The sequence below is a fragment of the Leptodactylus fuscus genome, chromosome 6, assembly GCF_031893055.1.
Source record: "Leptodactylus fuscus isolate aLepFus1 chromosome 6, aLepFus1.hap2, whole genome shotgun sequence".
NCBI classification, from domain to species: domain Eukaryota; kingdom Metazoa; phylum Chordata; class Amphibia; order Anura; family Leptodactylidae; genus Leptodactylus; species Leptodactylus fuscus.
In genome coordinates this window covers 144254043-144277267 of record NC_134270.1, presented here as the reverse complement: position 1 = coordinate 144277267, position 23225 = coordinate 144254043, and the positions used below count along the sequence as shown (strand labels likewise).

At 43.6% G+C, this 23225-nt stretch overlaps 2 protein-coding genes across 3 annotated transcripts in view; one reads left to right on the top strand and one right to left on the bottom strand.

Moving 5' to 3' along the window:
* KIAA1755 (KIAA1755 ortholog) overlaps nt 1–21057 on the bottom strand; it is a 49327-nt gene extending 28270 nt beyond the window's left edge. The window contains exons 1-7 of one of the 2 annotated variants that reach the window (XM_075277453.1): nt 20943–21057; nt 16882–18219; nt 10493–10693; nt 7471–7594; nt 6822–6915; nt 1757–1843; nt 1371–1487 (exon numbers count right to left, since the gene is read on the bottom strand). In XM_075277453.1, the coding sequence (XP_075133554.1) occupies nt 1371–1487; nt 1757–1843; nt 6822–6915; nt 7471–7594; nt 10493–10693; nt 16882–17665 (1407 nt within the window). In that variant the 5' untranslated portion in view covers nt 17666–18219; nt 20943–21057. The remainder of the gene's footprint in view (nt 1–1370; nt 1488–1756; nt 1844–6821; nt 6916–7470; nt 7595–10492; nt 10694–16881; nt 18220–20942) is intronic. The other variant, XM_075277454.1, reaches the window with a different exon arrangement.
* RPRD1B (regulation of nuclear pre-mRNA domain containing 1B) overlaps nt 1–23225 on the top strand; it is a 382003-nt gene that overhangs the window by 241208 nt on the left and 117570 nt on the right. The window lies entirely within an intron of this gene.

Below are 23225 nucleotides of genomic sequence, written 5' to 3'. Positions count from 1 at the left end.
CATTTCTGATGCTCGCTTTGCTAGCGTTTTTAAGCAATTTTTGCTCCAGCTGTTGTAGCCTTCCTTCTGCACAGTGGTGTATCTACCGGGGTAGCAGGGATAGCGACTGCCACAGGGCCCGGGACTTTAGGGGCCCGGTGACAGCTGCTACCCCTGCGCTTTTTGTTTCTTAATAGGCCATTATGGTCCCTATTTACTTACCGATCCTGGCAGGGTCCGGGATCAGTAAGTGACGCCGCGGGCCCCCACAAGCACTATTATTATACTCAAGGGTCTTTTCAGACCCCCGCGTATAATGATCGGAGGTCCGGGAGAGATAAGAGAACATAACAAACACTGTTACTTACCTCTTCACACTCCATACAAGCATGGGGCCTAGTTGTGTGATGTCCCTGATGTCACTTGACCGGGACCTGCAGCCCGGGTCATGTGACGTCTGTACGTCATTTAAAATGGCCGACACTACCGAAGACTACAGCGGAGCCGGAGACAGGTAAGTAACAGGGTTTTACTATGGGGCATAATACTGTGTGCAGGGGCCACTATGGGGCATAATACTGTGTACTATGCCACTATGGGACATAATACTGTGTTCAGGGGCCACTAGGGGCATAACAGAGCGCGCAGGAATACGGCGGGGGTCGGTCGGTCGAGGTCTTCGGTGTTGGTCAGCAAGGGGGGGGCCCCATGTCGAAAGTTCACCACGGGGCCCCGCCACTTCTAGTTACGCCACTGCTTCCGCACCTACATCAATACGCTTTGTGTGTCCATGGCTGTGTTGCTAGTTTGGTCGGTGTATTACTAACTACTGCACACTGGGAACACCCCACAAGAACACCCCATTTTGGCGATGTTCTGACCCAGTTGTCTAGCCATCATAATTTAGTCCTTGGCAAAGTCGCCCAGATCCTTACACTTGCCCATTTTTTTGCTTCCAATATATCGACTTCAAGAACTGGCTGTTCACTTGCCTTCTTATATATGTCATGCCTTGTCAGGTGTCATTGTCACCAGATCATTTTATTCGCTGGTTTTAATGTTACGGCTCTTTTTTCACCCCAGCATCGAGCATTAGAATTGTAAAGGTTTTCCTCCTTATTTTAAGGTCCCTAACCACAGATCTTGTATAGCTTCACCTTATGTCAGATCACACAGAAAATACCTTAATAAAGCCACGGAGACTTGAGAACATGTACTGCAGATCATGTAAATCCGGTAGAACAAGCGTATTCCTGACAGCCGTCTTACTGATCAAGGTTCTTGACATACAAGAGAGACTCACAGGAGAACTCAAAACGTAAGACGTGACAGAAGATGCTACAATACAAAGACTAAGCTGCAAAATATTTATTCTTAGCAGGCAATGGCACCTGATAAAATTGGACCCACTCGCTGTGGCAGTAGGGGTAGGTGCCTCCGAGGTCCCAGGTCAGCTGGCCAATGTCCACATATCTGCCTAGAGATTTCAGAGATGTCAGGATTTCCACCTATAGATACAAAGACAACTTGTCAGTGTAAAATATTAACAGATTCCTTATTACATACATGTATTAGCTATAGACAAGGAACATACAGCCTTAAAGGGATTGGATATACTTACAAAAACAGTATTGTTTCTTTCAAGAACAGTGCCACTCCTGCCAGTGGCTGTGTCTGGTATTGCAACTCACATCTATTTACCTAATAACAGCCCATTTCTATAGAGATCTGATCACAATGCAAAGTTGTGAAAGAAAGGATTAAAACAGGGACTTACCTGTAGCCCTGGTATCCTGTCCAGCTGTGGTGCAGTTTCCTTATCTACAAGAATGACAGTGCTCTGAATAGAACCGGGAGCGGAAGCCTGAAAAGTGAAGTGAGACGGTCAGGTTATAGTTCTATTAATGTATTTTCTTTGCTTTGTGTCCTCTTAAAGGGATTGTCAAGCCCCTTGAAATAAGAAAATGAGTAATACTTACATTACCGACTCCCTACCACTCCTGTGCCATTGCCTCTCGGGTCCAGCAAGGTCATGGCTCCCTGGGCTACATGTCCTTGTCATCTCATCACTGGAGGCCAAGGTATGGAGACCAGCAGGGTAATGCGTGGCAAAGGAGCAGCAGGATATTGGTAGGGAATTAGTCAATAATTTATGTTATAGCCATCTAAAATAGTAAAATGAAAAAAAAAGGAGGGGCATAGGTTTGTATCACTGGGAGTGGGACTAGAACCTCTGATGAGGATGTTGTCATATCTCCAACAGTCCTGGATTCAGTGGGACAGTCCAAGATTTTTAGGACTGTCCCGCTATTCTGGATGGTGTTAGATGAGTTAAATACATTGGTGAAGTGTTGATTGGTTCTTGTCAGCCACGGCCCAACCCCGCTCTTCTGGGATTGGCTCTGCTGCTCCAGGCACCTTCCAAAGTGGTGTCCAGTGTCAGTTTGGGGATCCTGGTCAGGAGGAGAGTACACTGACTGGGAGCCCAGACGAGGGACATTATAGTATGGGAACCACAAGGAAGTCACCTTTATATTGTGGGGGCACATGGATGGGGCTTTGTATTGTGGGGGCCAATGGAAGCGGATATGGGGGCCACAATGATAGTGCTATAAATTGGGGACATTATATTGTGGGGCCACAACGAGGAGGACAGTAAACTCCAATATTATACACTAAATGGGACATTATACCGTGTGAGTACCCCAAGGGGGTTATAATATCATGTACAAGCCACTAATAGGGCATTATATTGTGTGGGTGGGATCAAAGTGGAAGAAGTCTGGGGTGTGGCTTATCATACCCAAATTCCTTATTTCATAGTATGTGCCACATCTTTTGTCCTTCTTTCAGCCCTCTGAACGTAGGGAAGTATACGTAGCAGTTTTACTTATTTTTTTGTCTTAATTTTTTTATATTATTATTATTATTATTATTATTATTATTATTTTTACACATTGTGCCTCCTGTAACCTAATAATAGACCAATAGGGGGCATTACATTTTTTTCCTTGCTGATTTCCATTGTCACTGGGCTGATACATTAAGATCTGATACAAAAGCCGTCTTTTGTATGAAATCGCAGGCATATGGAGCTAATGTATGGGGCCATCAACTTCTATAGACACAGTTATACGACTATATACAACTCTGCAGTCATAATATAGCCATGTGAATGAGGCCTAAGGCAGAATTGTCCTAAGCGATTGCCTTTGTTTCATAGGAGCCTATTGCAATGCATACTTAATGCCGACGTGAATGTTAAAGAGAAACAAATACCTTAAGATAAAGGAGAAGGAGCCTATTAAATAATCCCCTTCTAATAGCTTCTTAGGAAGAGGTGGGCTAGTTCCTGAATCAGTCAATGCCGCAGACAATAGTGTGCGCTGATGGAATTATTACGCAGTAATTACCCACCACAATTACCAGCATGCCGTCCTCCCCAGACAGGATCGGTCCCGCTAACTGCACTGCGGCACTCATTAAAAGCCTTGGTTTGCAATTAAAAGTAGTCTTCCGCAATAAAATCCTCTTAAAGGAAGTCTCGCTCATTAGTGGGTATTCCCTCCCCATCTAAAATCCGTCTAATATAAGCTGCTCGGTCAATGGCGGCGCTGCTTGTATCCTGTATTATGCTGGCGGTAAGTTATGCAAGCAGCATGAGATAGGCGTCTGGGATTTTTAGCATGAGGGCACAGTGGGTCTAAGGGATGACTTAACTTTCTTGTGCTAAGTATCTCCTTTAGACTCTGTAAGGGGAATTTAACGACTGGTTTCTGCAAAAATTTTGTCTTGGTGAGAAGGTTTCGTGATTATATCTCATCATGTTATAAAGCAGGAGGGGCTGAGCAAATTGATATATAACTTTGTAGAAAAAGAATCAGTATAACCCGTCGTTTCGATTCTTAGGAGTCCAGTAGGCGGTCCTATCGGTGATCGATGGTGATTTCTGTAGATCAGAAGGGGTAGTATGTCTCCTTAGGGAGACATTATTATGGGGATAACGTCTATCCTTAGGGAGAGACCACCTTCTCAGGTGTGTGGAGACTTATACAGCCATAGTTGCTCCACTGCAAGCGAACATGGGAAGAATATGCAAATCTGTCTCCTAAGATGTAAACAGGGAGACAGTGCCTCTGTTATGCTGCCCTCTATAGCAAGCACCCTGAACAACATGCCCGACTTCCCAGAAGTCTTCACTGTATAATGCGAGGTTATAACCAAATCAATTTCTCAGCTACGGACGGCACCATTTCTGTCTGTTTGGACTTCATCAGCGCAGCCTAGAGAGAATTGATTTGGTTTAAGTGAGAGGCTGAGAGGGAGACATTGTCTTTGCAGGCCACCATTTGTTGAGTCTTATAGCCCATGTATGCTCCTAGGAATTCTAGGAAAAGGATATACAAATAAACTCTACTTGATTAAAAACAAACAAACAAAAAAAAAAAACCTCAACATGCTCTAGTGCCATCTTTTACAAGGTAGCTTCCTATACATCAATGCCTGTTTTTCTAAGAAACCTAGTGAGGCTTATCTGGAATTGAATCTAAACCAAAACATCTCTTCTAAAACTTAGGGCCCGTTCGCACAATGTAACGTGGCGCTCATTCCGACACGTAAACACGCAGCCGCAAAATAACGCGGCGTATACGATCCTGGCTCCCATTGAAATCAATGGGAGCTTTTACGGCGCGCAAACTCTCACACACTGTATACGTGCCACATCACACGGCACATTACTCCGTGTGAACGCACCCTTAGGGCTCATTCACACTACGTAAACGCCCGTGTATGGCTCTGAAGGAGCAGAGCTAGCCGTACACGCGGGCACTTCCCATTCACTTCAATGGGACTGCTCGTAGTGAAAAAAGTATGCTCGTATGCCGGCTCCCATGGTAATGAATGGGAACTGCTTTATACGCCGCTGATTCTGATTGTGTTTTACGTTCAGAATAAGCTGGCGTTTACGGAGTGTGAATGAGCCCTTATTGTGAAATAGGGTCCTGGTTTGGCTTGGTGAGAGGTCATAGCTATGAGTAAGAAGGGGTTTGGTGTCTTAGGGAGACTTCCTTTGCAGGCCACCTTTTGATGTGCACAATCTTACAGATCCTACATGCTCTACGAGGAATTCACTACTTTCCAAAAGGTGGATATTAAAGTATATTGTAATATGGAAAATGATATCATGTATATAGTACAGAAATCAATGAGAAAAAGAAGAAAGCTAGCGTCTTCCCTTTTCAGTTAGCCTATATATTCTACTAGAGATTTTTTATATATTGAATGAACTTTTTTGGACTTTATCCAGCTGATTAAATGTTAAGTTTTAGTCATTTTTTTCTCATTGATTTCCAAAGGGTGGCACTAGAGCAAGTTGTGCTTTTTTAATTTCATCAAGAATTTATTTGCATGTTCTTTTCCCAGAATTCCTAGTAAAGCATGCATGATCTGTTAGACACTACACACTGATAGACCTGTAAAAGAAGACATAGTTCCCCTTTTGACCTCTCACCCAGCCAAACTAGTACCCTACTTAACAATGATGAGGGTCAACAACTCCAAAACAGCTGTCTGTGGATAGGTCTCTCTTCCTTTAGAAGGAGACATTCAGTCTTGGCTTTAATCCAAGACAATATTACTAGGTTTCTGGAGAACCAGGCATTGATCCATAAGGAATTACCTTCCATAAGGTGGTGCTAGAGCATGTTTTCCTTTTTCCATCAAAAAGAGCTTATTTGTATATTAGCTATACTTGGCAGTCTCATACATAACAGACAGTCAATCACTGTGCAGGGCCGCCCCCAAATCTTATTCCTTATATATCCCCTATAGCCGTTCCAATGCTACAGATTTGGCAGCGTTTTATATGGATGCTAAGGTATTATCGTATGTTGCTACAGTGATGCAATACAAAGAGCATCTCAATAAAGGAGCAGGAAGAAGCTGGGAAAACAATGGCCGTCACCCACTACCAATTCCTCTATTGTGAAAATCTCATTTGAATAATCTCTTAAAGCAACAGCTCATTGCACCCCTGTTTAATATTAATGCTCCCTTCCCCCATCTTATCCTGCCATTCAGCACCAGTATGATAGCGGCACCTCATATATAAGCGTGTTCATCATGGCGACTCCAGGCCAGACGTGCTGATGGAGGAAGATAATTATTCCACATTTATCATTACCCGGGAATTAATAGATGCGGCTTGAATAGAAGTATTTCCATCTCCTATATTTAGATCCACTCTGTACATCATTAAAGAAGCAGTCTAAACTCATTAGAAAGCGGTCTCGCTTTACCAGGCAGCTTCAGTTATTACCACCTAATAAACTTTATGGAACCCTCCTGCCTAATGGTACAATTAATCCTTACATGTCACTTTTGGGCTGGGCACTCTGGATCGCACATATCTCCACATTAACCGCTTACACGCTGAAGGAATCTTATGTAATATCAGGATGTGGAAAGACGGGAATTTCCAGCTTCTTGGTCAGTCTGTAGAGAGTTCATGAAATGTGATGATCCTCATTGCTAATAGAGTGAATCATATTGCTGTACTGTGGTCTGGGGATGAAGACATGTCTACACCAGCAGGGCACAACCGCTCTCACCTCTGCCCTACAGCCTTGTGCAAGCAGTTATAATACACAAGTTGTATGGGGGCGCCAATAGACGTACCTGGCAGAATCCAGTATAAAAAATCATGGAACTCTCCGTCATGTGCCATATTCTGAAGACATTCTCCTCTACATGCACAGAGGTGCCTGCAACATTCTGCCATATAGATAACCCCATAGGGACTCCATGCATCTCTGCCGTGTCTAGTTTTGTTGCACACTCACCTGGGCGCACTGCAATGCTGCATGGAGGCATGGAGACGGAGGATGCTTTCTGGCATCTACTAAAACCATAAGTCCAAGGTCTCTTATCTCCTTTCTGTAAGAACAAACATGTTATTATTCCACACAATATTGTCATTTATATTATTTTACATTATTATATTCAGTCAATATTAATCATTTACAGTTATTTTTTATACAGTATCTATTGTAATGTGATGATGACATCTATTTACTATCTATCTATCTATCTATCTATCTATCTATCTATCTATCTCTATCTATCCCTTATCTATATTTATCTTTATATCTCATATATATCTGTCTATCTATCCTCCTATCTATCTTTTATCTATCTATCATCTATCTATCTATCTATCTATCTATCTATCTATCTATCTATCTATCGTACCTATCTCTTCTATCATCTATCTATCTATCTATCTATCTATCTATCTATCTATCTATCTATCTATCTATCTATCTATCTATCTATCTATCCATCCATCCATCCATCCATCCATCTATCTATCTATCTATCTATCTATCTATCTATCTATCTATCATCTATCTATCTATCTATCTAACCAATCTTATATATACTTGTCATTATTATAAGGTTATATTATTCGTTTTGTACATCATATCTCACCTGGCCACTGAAAAAAGATAGAGGAAGAGCCGCGCCACTTCTCTGACTGAGCACCACGTAGCGTCCCACGCTGTGCTATCCGTGGTCACTTGGATTATGGCCCGGCCAAGTTTATCGCGACTTCCTTATAATAATAATGATCAGGTTAATACTTGCAAATAAAACCATCAGGTGCTTATTCCACATATAAAGGGGTTTTCTGACAATATATTGGTTAAAAATGCACATTAAGGTTATGTTTACACATTGGAAAATGAAGAGGCATTTGGGGTGGAGATCCGTGGCAGATTGCTGATGCAGAGCACTAGTATTACTTTGTGTGTTTCTGCCGCTGTTTGGGTCCAAATCAATGGGCTTCATCAGCGGGGAGTCGCAGCAAGATTGATCACTGTCCTGCTGCAATCTCTGCATCCCTTTGAAAACTATCAGAGGCAGAAGCAGGAATGAATCTGCAGAATCCTCCCCAAAACCAACGCCAATTTCCAGCTTGTGAGCAAATTTGCATGTCGCAAATGATTTCACTGGGCATTTCCAGCAGTGTTCCTGTTTGGACCCTGCTCACACGGACCTTACTACTCAAGGTTATTGGTGTAGTTTGCTTCAGTCCAGGTCCCACTTCTGAACTCACACGTTGACTCTGCAGACACACCAAGATCCCAACTCGACCTCACTCAACTCCTGAATGCTGTGAGAAAATTCCTTTTATATGCTGAAGTCCCAGACTGCAGAAAAGCTGCTTTTTTGTTGCAGATTGTTCCATTTGTTTGAGCCAAACCAAGAATGGCTACAAGAGGAATGGGAAATATATAGAAACTTCGTATAGTTCTATCTTTGAATCAATCCAGTCCTGGCTTTGGCTCAAAAAACCGCAGCAAAATCTTCAACGAAGAAGCAGCTTCTGCGCAGTAAGATTTTTCTAGATATTTCTCATTCTTTTTGTGGCTCAAAAAAAAAAAAAAAACGCAGCAAAATCTGCAACAAAAAAAGCTGCATTTCTGCAATATGGGGTCTCAGCCCTTTTTTTGTTGCAGATTTTGTTGCGGTTTTTTGGGCCAAAGTCAAGAATGTCTGCAAGTGGAATGGGAGATATATTTAAAGTTCTTATACTTCTACCTTCTGCTTAATCCACTCTTGACTTTGGTTCAAAAAACGGCAACAAAATCTGCAATAAAATAAGCTGCATTTCCACAACGTGGGGCCTCGGCCTAAGCCTAAGGCTAAAGCCCCACGTTGCGGAAACACAGCTTTTTTAGTTGCAGTTTTTGTTGCGGTTTTTTGAGCCAAAGCCAAAAATGGCTACTAAAGAAATGGGGAACATATAGGAAGTTTTATACGTCTCCCTTCTGCTCAATCCACTCCTGGCTTTGGCTCAAAAAACCGCAACAAAATCTGCAACAAAAGAAGCTGCGTTTCCACAGTGTGGGGCCTTAGCCCAAGGCTGGGGCCCACTGGCCGAAAACGCTGCAATTTGGCCGCAGCGGAAACGCCACGGTAAAAATTATGGCGTTTTACAGTACTTGCAAAGTGGATGGGATTCATGCGAATCCCATGCGCACTTTGCGCAAAAAAATTGCAACGCGGAAACGCTGCGATTTCCAAAACGGTTGCGGTTTTTGAAAATCGTAGCAAGTCAATTATATCTGTGGAAATGCTGGCGGCTTTCCTATAGATATAATTGTAACAGAAGGTCCGTGGAGGAAAACTCCGTGAACTTTCTGTTGAAAGTGCTGCGGGAAGCACTGCAATGCGTTCACGCCGTGGTTCTTCCTGCAGTGTTTTAGCGCTGCGTTTTCACCCTGTGGGGCCTTAGCCTAAGGGAGTTTTTCAGGCTCTGGTGTAACAGATAACATCAAGCTGCACTATGTGTAGGCTGTACCTTGAGAATCAAGTTCTAAGTTCACGCCAAGATCATGGAACTTAATAGGGGTAAGGGCACAATTTAGACCTTCATAGCTGTAAATCCAAACCCCAAACAGAACATTGATATTGTGTGTATAGTTTGCATTATGTGTGCTGTCTCAGATGGCATCCATGGGATGAAATGCTGGAAGTTTACATGAAAGAATTTCTACAAGAAGATGAACATGTCAACATATAGTAGAGTAGAATGGACTCAGATAACTGCACAGGAACACTCCGCATGTCAACGTGAGAGGTCCAAAAAGAACAACTGGAGAATATATTTAAACATTTGCATACCAGGAGTTGGGTCTGTAGATAGTTATGGTTCGGGTTTGCCTTAAGGACCACCACTTCCATGAATTTTAGAAGGACCAGATAACATCTAATGTGCATGGTAGTGTCCTGACTTTCTCCCATTGACAGGAGAAAGAAGAATACATGTACATGTGTATGGGGGAATTAGAGAAATAGTTGCTTGCCAACTTTAGGACAGCTGGAGCCCTGTGGAGAATTCTATCAATGCTACGCCTTCCTTATAATGCATTATATATTGTCCAAATAATACAATCATTCCATGTATATACTGTATAATAACGCCAAGCAGTTGTGTAATTGCTGCCAATGGCTTCCCCGTACAGTACAGTACAGTACCTGGATCTAGCACAAGTGGTCGGTGACTGAAGGATACTGTCCATGTATGAGACCTTGACAACACTGAGCAGTACTATCAGTGATCAACAGCTTCACCCCAAGTGTGAGAAGGAGCGATATCGCAGATCCTTCCTCCCAACCGCGACCAGGCTGTATAATCAACATGAGGCCAAGTGAAGATCACTCCTCACAGAGAACTAAATGATCCTTAAGTCTTTCTTTTCCTAGACTCCTAGTATCATTTCTATCTGCTATTCTGAGCTTGTATGTTGTATTCTTGTATTATTACTGTATTACCCATGCTGCTGTAACACACTGAATTTCCCCATGGTGGGACTATTAAAGGATTATCTTATCTTATCTTAATAATAGGTCACAGGTCAAATACTTCTACTATAGTAAAGTTATCTGTAAATTTTCTGAAACTGCTACTGTATAACTCAAGATAGAAATCAGCAATTGCACCAACCTGGAAGACAAGCAATTCCAGAATACAATAACTTTGCACTGAGATCCTGGCACTGGATCGGAAGATCAGTAATGGTCTCCCAAGGAATGGATCCTCTTGATGGAGATCCTACAATGGATACCCATAGTCCAGTTTTCGATGGTACCTTTTGGACAGAAGATGTCACCTCAATACCGGGATTGGTATTTGCAGCTGATCCTGCTTAAGAGAAGGACAACATTTTAGCAAAAAAATGTATATATATATAACCGAGAACAGATGCCAATACATTCAGTGTTTAATTCAGGACCATAGCTTAAAGCATAAGACTCTGCATTAAGTGGCATGACTTCCAAGCTGGGACATTGCTATTAAAAGTATGTGACACAGTGTGAACCCCAATTCCAGAGAGGAGCCTATGGTTCTGTGTGTCACAGAAATATGTTGTACTTTTGAAGGGGGCACATGAGGTCAAAGCCTATTTCTGAATCCGGAGGAGATCTGATTCCTGAAAAAATACACAGAGCTTGTACACAGCAAGATTATTATCCGGAACACTCGGCAAGAGTAGGAGATCGATTGAACTAAAAGTAGATAAGTGCACATATATCCTACAGATGAGATCAGGTGCATTAGGAAGAAAGCCCAACTACAGTATATAACTTACTATATATTAGATCTATACAGAGCACTGCAGGCACTGCTGCTTTTCTTCCCCCGATTAAAGGGTAGATGTACAGCAGTGATGCCGAACCTTTTAGAAACCAAGTTCCCAAACTGCAATGCAAAACCCACTAATTTATCGCAAAGTGCCAACACAGCAATGTAACCGTAATACTGAGGTTTTATTTGAGTAAAAGCAACTCATATTAACATGTTTTTTTCTTAAAAGAAGAACACAATAAGGCCCTGTTTACACAATCATAGCCATATTTGTGGGCCTCATTTGTTGGTCTGTAAATGGGGTCCGTATGATGAGATGTCCTATTTTTTTTGCAGTCTGAAACACCAGACAGGACATGTGCACAGTTATGTGAATGAAACATTACAGAGCTTTCAGTGATATAAACCACAGTAGTCCCACACAGTACAATCTGCTCCACAGTGGCCCCACACAGTACAATCTGCTCCACAGTGAGCCCTACACAGTACAATCTGCTCCACAGTGAGCCCTACACAATACAATCTGCTCCTCAGTGGCCCCCACACAGTACAATCTGCTCCACAGTGAGCCCTACGCAGTACAATATGCTCCACAGTGGCCCCACAAAGTTCAATATGCTCCAAAGTGGCCCCCACATAGTATTATATGCTCCACAGTGGCCCCCAAACAGTACAATATGTTTCACAGTGGCCCCTACACAGTACAATATGCTCCACAATGGCCACGACACAGTATAATATGCTTCACAGAGGTCCCCACACAGTATAATATGTTCCACAATGTCTCTAACACAGTATAAAATACTCCCAAAAGCCTTCCTTGAGCCACTTCATGCAAACCCCCCAAAATTATTTTCTCCAAACAGTTGTTTTTCAGTGCTATTATTATACTCTGGGGTCTCCTCAAACCCCAGAGTATAATGGGTGGAAGCCCAGGAGAGGTGTGTAAAAATAACAAAGACTTATACTCACCTTACCTCACCTCTCCTGGGCATCCTCTCTCCGACTCACTCTAGCATCCTTTTCAGTCTTCAATCTTCTTCCTGTGACAACGTGCCCCAAAGGTCACTGCTAGGGCCTGTGATTGGGCCCCAGTGGTCACGTGAGCACGTCATTACGCCATGTGACCTCAGAGCCCTGAAGAGGATGCTGGGAACCATTGGAGGCCCAGGAGAAGTGAGTATAAGTTTTTTTTTTGTTTTTGTTTTTTTTAAATCACCTCCACTGAGCAGGCTACTATTAGTAAGGTGCCTGGTGGCATGTACATACATCACATACATCACATAATGCTAGGCTATGTGATGACCTATGATGACATATGACCACAGTGGCCTAACATATAATTCCCTGTATTTCACCTTCCTGGACTACTGTCAGTGGGATTTAAAAAAACAAACAAACATTCAGTAGTATGCACATAACATTCAAGTGCAATGGGGGCGTGTCATAGATTCCACTGCACTTGAGCCTAATTTGCATATTTCTAAAATAGTTTTTTAGAGGAAACGTTACATTTTGGACTATCTCAAAGGTGTGATGGCGCTCAGTATAATGTTCCCTCTGATGTAGAGTGACTGGTTTGATATTGAGTTTCCTATTGACAGATACCCATTAACTCAGTTGAACACCCCACCAAAAATCATCTTTCTTCTCAACTTCTTGAACCCACATGAGTATCATTTTGCAGTTGGGGTAAAGTACTGGGGTAAAATATGTTGAAGACACCCAAAACAAATTTTCTTAATACTCTGCCTGGATGTTCCATATGCAGTGGCGTAACTAAAGGGGTAGCAGTGGTAGCGGCTGCCACAGGGCCCGAGACATTAGGGGGCCCGGCGACAGCCGCGTTTTTTTTCTTTATAGGCCGTTACTGGCTAGAGTAACTCCAGCCGGTAACGGGCCCTATTTACTTACCGATCCTGGCTGGGCTGGGATCAGTATGTGACACCGTGGGCCCCACAAAGACTATCATTATACTCTGAGGTCTTTGCAGACCCCCGAGTATAATGATCTAAGGCAGGCTTCAGGCCTAGTTGTCTGACTTCTCTGACGTCACATGAACCCAGCCTGCGTCCCGGGTCATGTGACGTCCAACGTCATTGAAGAAGGACAACAGCGGAGGACTGTAGCGGAAACAGGGAACTGGTAAGTAACAGTGGTTTTTTAATGTTTTTGTTCCCCCCGGGTCTCCAATTATTATACTTTGGGGTCTCAAAAGACCCCAGAGTATAATAATTGTTTATGGGTGTCCACAGTGGAGCATAATACTGAGTAATATAATAATAATAATATAGTAATATAATATAATAATAATATAGTAATATAATAACATAATAGTGTGTGCCGGGGCCACTAAGGGGCATAATACTGTGTGCAGGGGCCACTAGGGGCATAATAGAGCATGCAGAAATGCGGAGGAGGGGGTCGGTCGAGGTCTTCGGCGTTGGTCGGGGGGGGGGGGGGCAAGTCAAAAGTTTGCCACGGGCCCCGCCACTCCTAGTTACGCCACTGTCCATATGGTCATCTCACCAAGTGCGATGACGATTAAAGGACCCTTAGATCATGACATTGGTAAAGGTATAAGCCATTTCGCTAACATCCCCTATGTACTTCCAATGACTATACAATATTTGACAGCGTTTCCTAAAATGCCCTCTGTTCAAGGTCTGACGCCTCCTAGCTGTTGCAATGAACCACATAACTACTGAAATTAGGTTTGGACCCATACGGCTCATACGCTATACAGCAATATACATTAGTTCTATATCTCTATGCTATTTACCCCTGTTCGTCAGTAAACCGATAAATCTCCCTGCATGTTACTTTCACAGACCATATATTACTCTATCACTGTTGAAAATGTCAGCCTGTAAAACCCTATATTGTAGGTATAACCCGTGCACCGTAGAATTATGCGCCTCTCGCATGAAGCCTGAACGCCGGCATTACCTGCAGAAATCACAGGGTACAGCACTGAAGGACACGGACGTTGGGTTATAAATGACTTTTTGATCGACTGTGGTCCTGACCTGCTGGGAGGTTGAGCGATCACATGTAATGAGGGTGATTTACTAACACTTTGTAAAAGTGCAATAACTGGTAGGACACAACACTTATTAAAAATAATGTCCGCCTCCTGGGGAAGGTCACTAAACATTTGGACCTTTCTTCAGTCACCAGAATTGGGTGGGAATTAATAGCAATACATTGACGGCCTTTATGTGTGATGTGTTGTATCGCGGCTTCAAAGGTTTATAGGCTATACAGGGTATACATACATAAAATCTAGAAAGGGTCACAACCTAAATTATTAAAGGAATGTGTCCCACTGGGACTTGAGTCGCAGATTCTGGTCTTTTTGAGGATCTATGCATATGACTGACATTAATGGAGTCATAGCAGCTGTACTTGTGACCAGGCCCCTATGGCTGAAGGGCCATCCTGCCACATTGACTAATGTAGCCCCTATGACTTGGGTTGCTTTCTCCACTATAAGAGGTGAAATACCATTACTTGAAAGGCCTAGAAATACTAAAATGTCACTCTGAAGGTTGGTGGTGTGTGAGGACCTTTTCCTTGAAGAGAGGCCATCATCAAGGACAGGAGCCACTCAGTCATGGGGCCAAGCATTGGTAGGTGTGGAGGTGGTCTTCACACCCTGAACCCGGTAAACCTTATATGGCCTAAAAGGACTTATGCCTCATATGAGGAGACCAGTATTGTTCATGATCCATGATACCTTTGGGGTCCTGGAGGCTCAGGAGCTTCAATAGATGCCCCTATTATAAAAAAAATATCCCAATTCAGTCCCAGCCACCATCATCCTCTCAGTAGTGATGACTTATTCATGAATGCAACTTACAAATGACAATGACCTCCATGACACTACAGATAGGTGACATTGTCACCCTTACAACATTTCATTGGGCTCTAGAATGTACTATGCAAAATAGCAATGATGAAGAAACCTCACTACTAAGACTGTGTTCACACTAACATCATGGTTTGGTTACCATTACAAATGTCACATGATATACTCAGGTCAGTCAGGGTTTCACTAAGGGCATAGCTATAGGGGGTGCAGTAGTAGCAGTCACCACTGGGCCCTGGACCCTGAACCCTGAGAGTGCCCCTGCCCGATAAACCATGCTTCTATACAGGGGCCACACGGTGGCTCAGTAGATAGCACTGCTGCCTTGCAGTACTGGAGTCCTAGTTTTAGAGATGAGTGAGTACTGTTCGGATCAGCCGATCCGAACAGCACGCACGCATTGAAATGAATGGATGCACCTGGTACTTCCACTTTGACGCCGGCCGTCCGCTTACCCCCCCGCGTGCTGGCTACGTCCATACATTTCAATGCGTGCGTGCTGTTCGGATCGGCTGATCCGAACAGTACTCGCTCATCTCTACTAGTGTTCAAATCCCACCAAGGGCAAAAAACCATCTGCAAGGAGTTTGTATGCTCACCCCATGTTTGCATGGATTTCCATCCCATATTCCAAAAAGACATACTGACAGGGAAGAATGTACATTGTTAGTGCTATGTGGGGCTCACAATCTGCATTAAAAAAAAACATGCTTCTATACTAAATGCAGGTATGGGCTCCATTACCTATTTCGCACTGGGGCCCAAGAGCCTTAAGTTGCACTTCTGGGTGTCAAGTGGAATGACACAAAGAACAGTGCTGCATGCTGGGCTATTCTACCCATCCAATATGACAAAATAACCAATGAAGTCTCCACATTTCAGTAGCAATGTCTCACTTTACCGCAGATTAATTCAGCAGGTTCCTTTACAACTTAAAGAGGCCATATGTTACCTATTTCTGGGCTAGGTTCTATCAGTGCTACGCCTTGGATTTCCAGGGTGGATATGACTCTTAATAATGGGAACCAGCAGCCTGCACCCAAATCAATCTGCCTGCTTCCTCCTCTCTCATATTCAAAATAGATGCCTGTACTATGGGGGTTGGTATTACTATTATTAAGGAATAGCCTGTCAAACACCAATGGTACAGGTAATACTAGCAAACATGGAGGAGAAGGCGAATTGACTCAGGTGCTGGTTGGTGACCCCAAATCAGAACCAACCAAAACCCGATATGCTGCACTGGTAGAATCTGGCAAGAGGTAAAATGATGTTGCCTGATGGCACCTTTAATGAGTTTATCTAACTTATGTTACCCCTACAGTGCCCCTTTACTGTATGACACAGTATTACAGATCGATACTCCCCTGGAAGCAATGTTTTTAGGGAAAGATACATCATAAAAGTTGTAACCCATGAAACATACTACTCTTGAAGTAGATTGCTTGTTTATATGGTGGGTGAGAAACGTCTGAGCTGTCAGAAACATGTGGTTGACACATTAGTCATTGATGTACTATTTGAGGACTGCACGCATGGTTGATCTGCAGCTGTGCTATAACCGTGGTCTTTGTGAATGTAAACACAAGATTGTCAAAAAGATCGCAACGTAAAAGCAGTTTAACTATCCCTCAAGTATCAGGTTGCCCCTATATTGTCCGTACCCTATATACAACATACACAAAGAAAAGCAATATGTCATGAAATCAAACTAGTACACGATCTTCAGGGTCATCTATACTTGAAACTGAGATACTTGGCAGGTCAAGAATAAGAAGTCTACTCATTCAACTAATTTTATAATCCACTAAATAGATTAAGACATATTGGAATAATTCCTGCATATAGGAAAGAGCACTCATCATCTTACAGATACCTTTTGCGGAGAACTTGGCCCGGCTAAGTCTAGGAGAGCAGACTGCAGATACCCTCCTCCAAGTTCCACCATATTGATTTGAGCTGTTATCCATGGTAAGGCCATCTCCCGATGATGAGGAACTACGTTGTCCTTTTAGAAAAGAGAATCTGTGTACAAGGGATGGAGAAGAAGAGTCTGAGCCAAGAGAAGAAGTCAATTTTTGATTTCTTGAAGCACCTGGTACTTGTATATCTCCAGATTTTGAGTCTGTTTTACCAAGGAAAAGCCTGGAAGATGTTTGGTTCTGAGGTTTACGACGGGAACATATAGGGCTTTCCAAGGCAGCAAATGTGCTGGACCTACCCACCGCTTCTTCTAAAATCTCAGCCATAGGTGTCGAGATAAACTTAATCGGATTTTTTAGAGCTGCAAGGTATGACTGACGGAAACGACACTTGGTTTCCTTGACATTCAGATCTTTGTTGAGTTTTCTTCTAAGGCATGGGGTACACACCCCTTCCTCACTGGTTTGAGTTCTCCCACACACCCACTTATTATTAGCAACACTTGAAATAGGATCTCCGTTGACTTTTGGAACCCTAGAAGAATCCCCCATTTCCTGGTGGCAAGAAATGGATTTATTATCTGCCGGGACAGCAGTTTCTAAAAGGTCCACATAGTCTCCTTCCAGATCTTTGTCGATTGTATCATCCAAGTGTGGTGTCATCAGACCGCTGGTCTGGCCTAAGAATTCTTCAAGTTCTGGGAAGTCTTTAAAGGAAAATGAGGTTTTGTTCTGCATGGACGATAGAGTCACATCAGGCTTGTACTTCCTCCAAGGAGGTATAACGTTTCCTGACTGGCAAAGTAGACAAAGTGAAACCTTTTCGAGATGACCACCTAAAAAGGCATTGAAAAATGGTCTTCTAGAAAAGTTATCTTCTCAAAGAGGATGGGCAGCATGCATCATATATGATGGAAGTGGGAAATCTGATAAGGAAGTGGTCTTCTCAAAGAGGTGGTCTTTTGGAGAGGGTTTGCTGATATCTCCAGGAATGTGTCCACACCAAGCAGTAATGAGATTTTCGCTTGAATGGAAAAATCTGTGTCACTGCTTAAATGTCAATGTACTAATAAACAGCCCGATCCTGTCATGGCCTCTTAACATCCTCAAGCAACTCCCAAGAAGATGGGGCAGAGCCAGTGTTCCAGTGCATATCTCCTGTTATGAGTCCATATGGGGACCAGCCATGTTGCGGCCACCAAGCACTCACCATGGAGGCTGCAATTAAACAGTACATTAAGCAGCCTTGTAATCACTCTGTAATGAAGCGACGCAACCAACTTCCCGGAGACCTGCCGAAAGAATAGAAATTGAATTAAGAAGATGCTTTATGGACATAGGATTTGTGCAAATACTGGGGAATAATGTCTGTGATAAATAATAGCGCAGGCGACAACCCCCGCCGTATGTTTACATTCTCCTGTGTGCCTTGTCCTATTTTTCATGGCAAGGCAAAAATAAATGTTTGTTTAGCTGGAGTTCATTGGCATTTATCCACCTAAAGAGAGATGAATGGAGCAGATAACTAAGCACATGCAGCAAAGATACCAAGGCATCTCAAGGTTGCATTTACACATTGTGATTTTCTACGATCCGACAATCTCTATGGTCATCAATGGGTGAAATTCTACTTCTATTATTTGCTGTTATTTGTAAAGCTCCATCATCTTCATGCCTGGCAGGGTAGAGATCGATTTAGATAAACAGGTAGCCACTCGTATATAAGCACCTTATGGCAATGTTATTTGGGCACTGTATAGCAGTGATAATGAGGCTATGTATGGTATAGGACACTATATGATCTTATTATTTGGACACTATATGGTACACAGTAAGGCCCCAAGTAGGTTGGATTCTGGCTTCCATCGCTTTCCGTTCGGGGGAGGGAATTGAATAAAAAAGCGTCTGGATTCCGGCATTCTATGAGTCTGGGGAAGCGGGAGAGGTGTCGATGGTGTGGATATCCACCTCTTCAATGTCTGAATGGGGTCCATCGGTTGGCCATCAGAAAGTCATTTTAAATATATTGTGTGAATTTATCAACACCAGTTTTCTGGCATAGATGGGTGATAATGTGGCGCAAATTTCATGTGCCAAATGTGTACCATACCACTTGTTCTGCACCGTAAATGTGGGTGAAGCTTGGCAGAGAGCGGCGAGGGCTGTGCGAGAGACACCTCAGCCCAACAAATTTATTATAACTCATTCCAGCTTTCTGGCATAAGTTACACAAGAAATCTACGCCAGTTCCTGATTGGCTTAGACCTCCATTTTGGTGCACGGGTACGCGGCTGATTTATTAAGAGGGTCCCTGGATAAGTCAGGTGTGCTTTGTGACAGTCAGGGCCTTTATTAAGACTTTCATACAAAACACCAGTTTTAGTAAATCTGCCCCGATTAGGGTTGGTTCACACTAACGCTTGTATTCCGTCCGCAAGGAGTCCGCATGGAGACCCCCCGGACGGAATATCAACGCTAATGCAAGCGCTGTGCGGTGAAGCACACGGAGCCCATAGACTATAATGGGCTCCGTGTGCTTGCCGTGCACTGCCCGCACAATTCATTCGTGTGGGTAGGGCGTGGCAAGCACACGGAGCCCATTATAGTCTATGGGCTCCTCGCTTGCAATTGCGATTGCATTCCGTCTGGGGTGGTCTGCATGCGGACTCCTTGTGGACGGAATACAAGCGCTAGTGTGAACCAACCCTTAGAGTCACTGAGTGTACTCACATGTCCTTTTTATGATGGACAGAATGAATGATCCATTAAAAAAAAAACTGACATGTTCTATCTTTATCCATTTTGATGGTTACAAAAACGGACATGTGAATACACCCATAGACTTCATAGGTTTTAAAATGGTTATGTGTTGGCCATTCGTAAAGTAGAAATCAGATTACCTTTTATCATGGTCATGTGCATAAGGCCAAAAATGGACCCATATGTCTATTTATCACCAATGTTCGCCGAATTCACCGATGACGTTCATGTGAATAAGGCCTAAGTGTGGTTTTGACCATATCATGCTGACTTCATAAGGTGCCGAGGAAACAGAAGATATACATGTACATTGGAAATTAGCCTTAATGGGGCTCAATCTGCTGCTACCATGTATAGCTAGGTTCATGTCTCTGTTGGAGACTCCGCAGCAGAAAATGGAAAATCGGTGGAGAGAAGAGTCAGTGGATCCCCAATGGACTCCATTATAGTCTATGGGGTCTGTGGCAGTTTGCAGGTAACCTCTGTTTTAGCAGCCCGGCTCTTTATCGTTCGGGTCCCCAACGACGGAGACCCTTGCGCACATATGAACCAGTACCGGGCTTCCATAAACACAGAGGGGACACAAAAGTGTTTGGCTAAACATGGCATAAAAGATTGATAAACTTAGCCAACAGTTACGTGGCGACAAAAATGTAAATATATCTCTATGGTATTGCACAAAATCGAAACCGATTACAAGCTGTACGTAACTTTTTTACCATAGACTTCAATGGAAGTCACATGTGAGTTGTCAGTGTTTTACTACCAAACACAACGCTAGAAAAGTCGTACGACAGAAACTCGCAGACAAGTTGTACGGCTGTTTTAGGTGCGAATTTCTGTAACCAATTCTAAAAGTAACAAACTATCTAGATAATATAGATAGTATAATACGTTACATTGAGGGGTACACACTACTTGATGTATAGATGGGGAATTCTATCCCGTTCATGTAGGCGACTGTACAAAAAGGCAACAATTCCCAAAAGTTACGTTCCATGCCCCTATACGTTTCACACAGTCGCAGGTGCTTGTACGGCCAGGGCCGCCTTGTAATAGGAGCAGCATTCTCTGAGTCCCCATTATGGCTGACAATGCCACCCATTGCATTCTGGGAAAGTAGCCTTGAAACGTAAGACAAACTAGACAGAAAGAAAAGAGTGAAAAGTGCTAGAAAGCGGGTGTGAACCCATCGATGAGCGCCATCACACGTCACCCAGTCTACACCTAATGAAGCATGATAAGTACATAATACCTTCCAGTGATGGATGCCTGCAGGAGGCTCCAGCTAAACTTCTCGCTTGTACTTCTCAGGAGGGGCTGCCAGCTCCAACTTGTTTCCTACACACCTCCAGCCACCAAGCCGTTCCTGCCACAAAAAAAAAGGGACAAACCCCCGGCACCTACAGTCAAGCAAGCCTCCCCTCGAAGGACCCCCTCCCTGTGTCTTCCATTGATGCGATTGGAGGGCTGTGTTCCGAATTTAGCTGCACCAAAGACAGAGGAATGTGGAGACAGAGCTTGGTGTCAGGCTGTCAGACTTTAATAGAAGCCCCCTCCCTTCCCCCCACAGCTTGCTGGCACTGATCACAAGCTAACAGTTGTATCAACAGTCACCTGCTGGGACTTGTACCCATTCACACACCCTGAGATTAGACTACAAGTATCCTGGCTGGACGGAGTAACTACTGGACCCCCTGCACAAGAACTTTTTGATACAGATGTAGCAGAGCTGAACGTGTCAAGTAGCGGAGTCTGCATTATTACTATATTGTACAAAAATATACACATAAGATCATCGTATCACACTGCGTTGTGATATATGACAAACTTAGCTCTGCTACATCGGTACTGGATATGGAGACGATGAGCGTCTAGGGAATGTTTATATATAAACCTGCTTTATATGTATCCGCTCTACTATGATATTTACCCTACAGGCCAGAAGTGTTGACAGACCCAGCGAGTTTTATTGGGCGTCCTATGTGACAAGTCCTTGCTGAGACATGGTAAGGCCATGAGAGCAAACATTAGAACAAACAAACTCCTCAACCCGAGGTCTTCCCTTGTTTGTCCTGGCAAGTATATAAAACACTAAGGCCTTGTGATGGCTGTACTCTACAACACATTCATTTCAATGTTTGTCTGTTTTGCACTAGTGTCACCCCGACAGTGTCCTCGTTCGATGGTCCGCTAAAATAGCGATAACACGCAGGGCCCAGAGTAATCCCTTGACGGTAACGGGGTTTGTCAGGTGTCCATTGTTTTAAAACTGAAACCGGTGAAGAAAAAAGTCCTCCATGCAGCACCGTCAAATGTAGGACATGTCTTATTTTTGTCCTTTTTCACCGTTCCGTCAGACTAAATGTATCCACGAAAATGGAAAAACAACCGTGAAAAAAAGGATGTGGCGTCCATTTTCAAGTCCATTTTTTATGTGCATGAGGCCTAAGGCTAGACCAGGATAACGCCTGCACCCATTCGTAGCTTTATGTGTGACTCAATAAAGACGCCACCTTGGATCACGATGAATTCGTAAATCACTGCTCAGCCCAGTATCAAGAAATGCAAAGCGCTATAATAGGGGATTGTTCTAGTGCTGATAAAGAAGATCTGTCAAATATCAACAGGAGGGGAACGTAGGATTTACTTAAGAGCCCGTCCAACAGACCTTATCCCCCCCTGGCTGCTGCCAATCCACCTGACCCACCTGGGCCTTATACAAGCACCACCACTCTCCTGCTGTGCCGGACTTTGATCATGATGATGATGATGATGAGTGCTATCAGTCCTGGTGGGGGTGCTTGTAGGAGATCAGAAAGGGGCAGAAAATCGCTAATCATCTTCCCTCCTTCTTCCTGATCTCCTGCAAGTGCCGAAGCACCTCCAGTCCCTTCTTGCTGCGGGAAACTTTGATGATGATGAATCAAGGTCATCTTCTACAAGTGCATCTTCTACTTTGGGCTCCCTCACCTTTCTAGGTTTCCACATTGCAGACTTCCTGAAATAGATCGCACTCCACCTATCTATGATCTGTTATACCCCAAACCATCCGCCCCACCCCACCCCACCTCCCCATATAGCGGTCACCAACTAAGAGGAAGATGAGACTGCACGGACTGTTATACCCCAAATCAGTCACCCCACCCCCATACAGCTGTCACCAACTAAGAGGAAGATGAGACTCCGTGGACTGTTATACCCCAAATCACTCCCCCACCCCTTACAGCTGTCACCAACTAAGAGGAAGATGAGACTCCATGGACTGTTGTACCCCAAATCAGTCACCCCTCCCTATATAGCGGTCACCAACTAAGAGGAAGATGAGACTCCATGGACTGTTATACCCCAAATCAGTCACCCCTCCCCATATAGCGGTCACCAACTAAGAGGAAGATGAGACTCCATGGACTGTTATACCCCAAATCACCCAGCCCACCCCCCCATACGCTCCCCCTCGACTCCAACTCCCCCCCCCACTTTACTAGCTTTGGCAATGCCAAATATCCATTTGGATGTGCCAATAAAGCCTATTTGA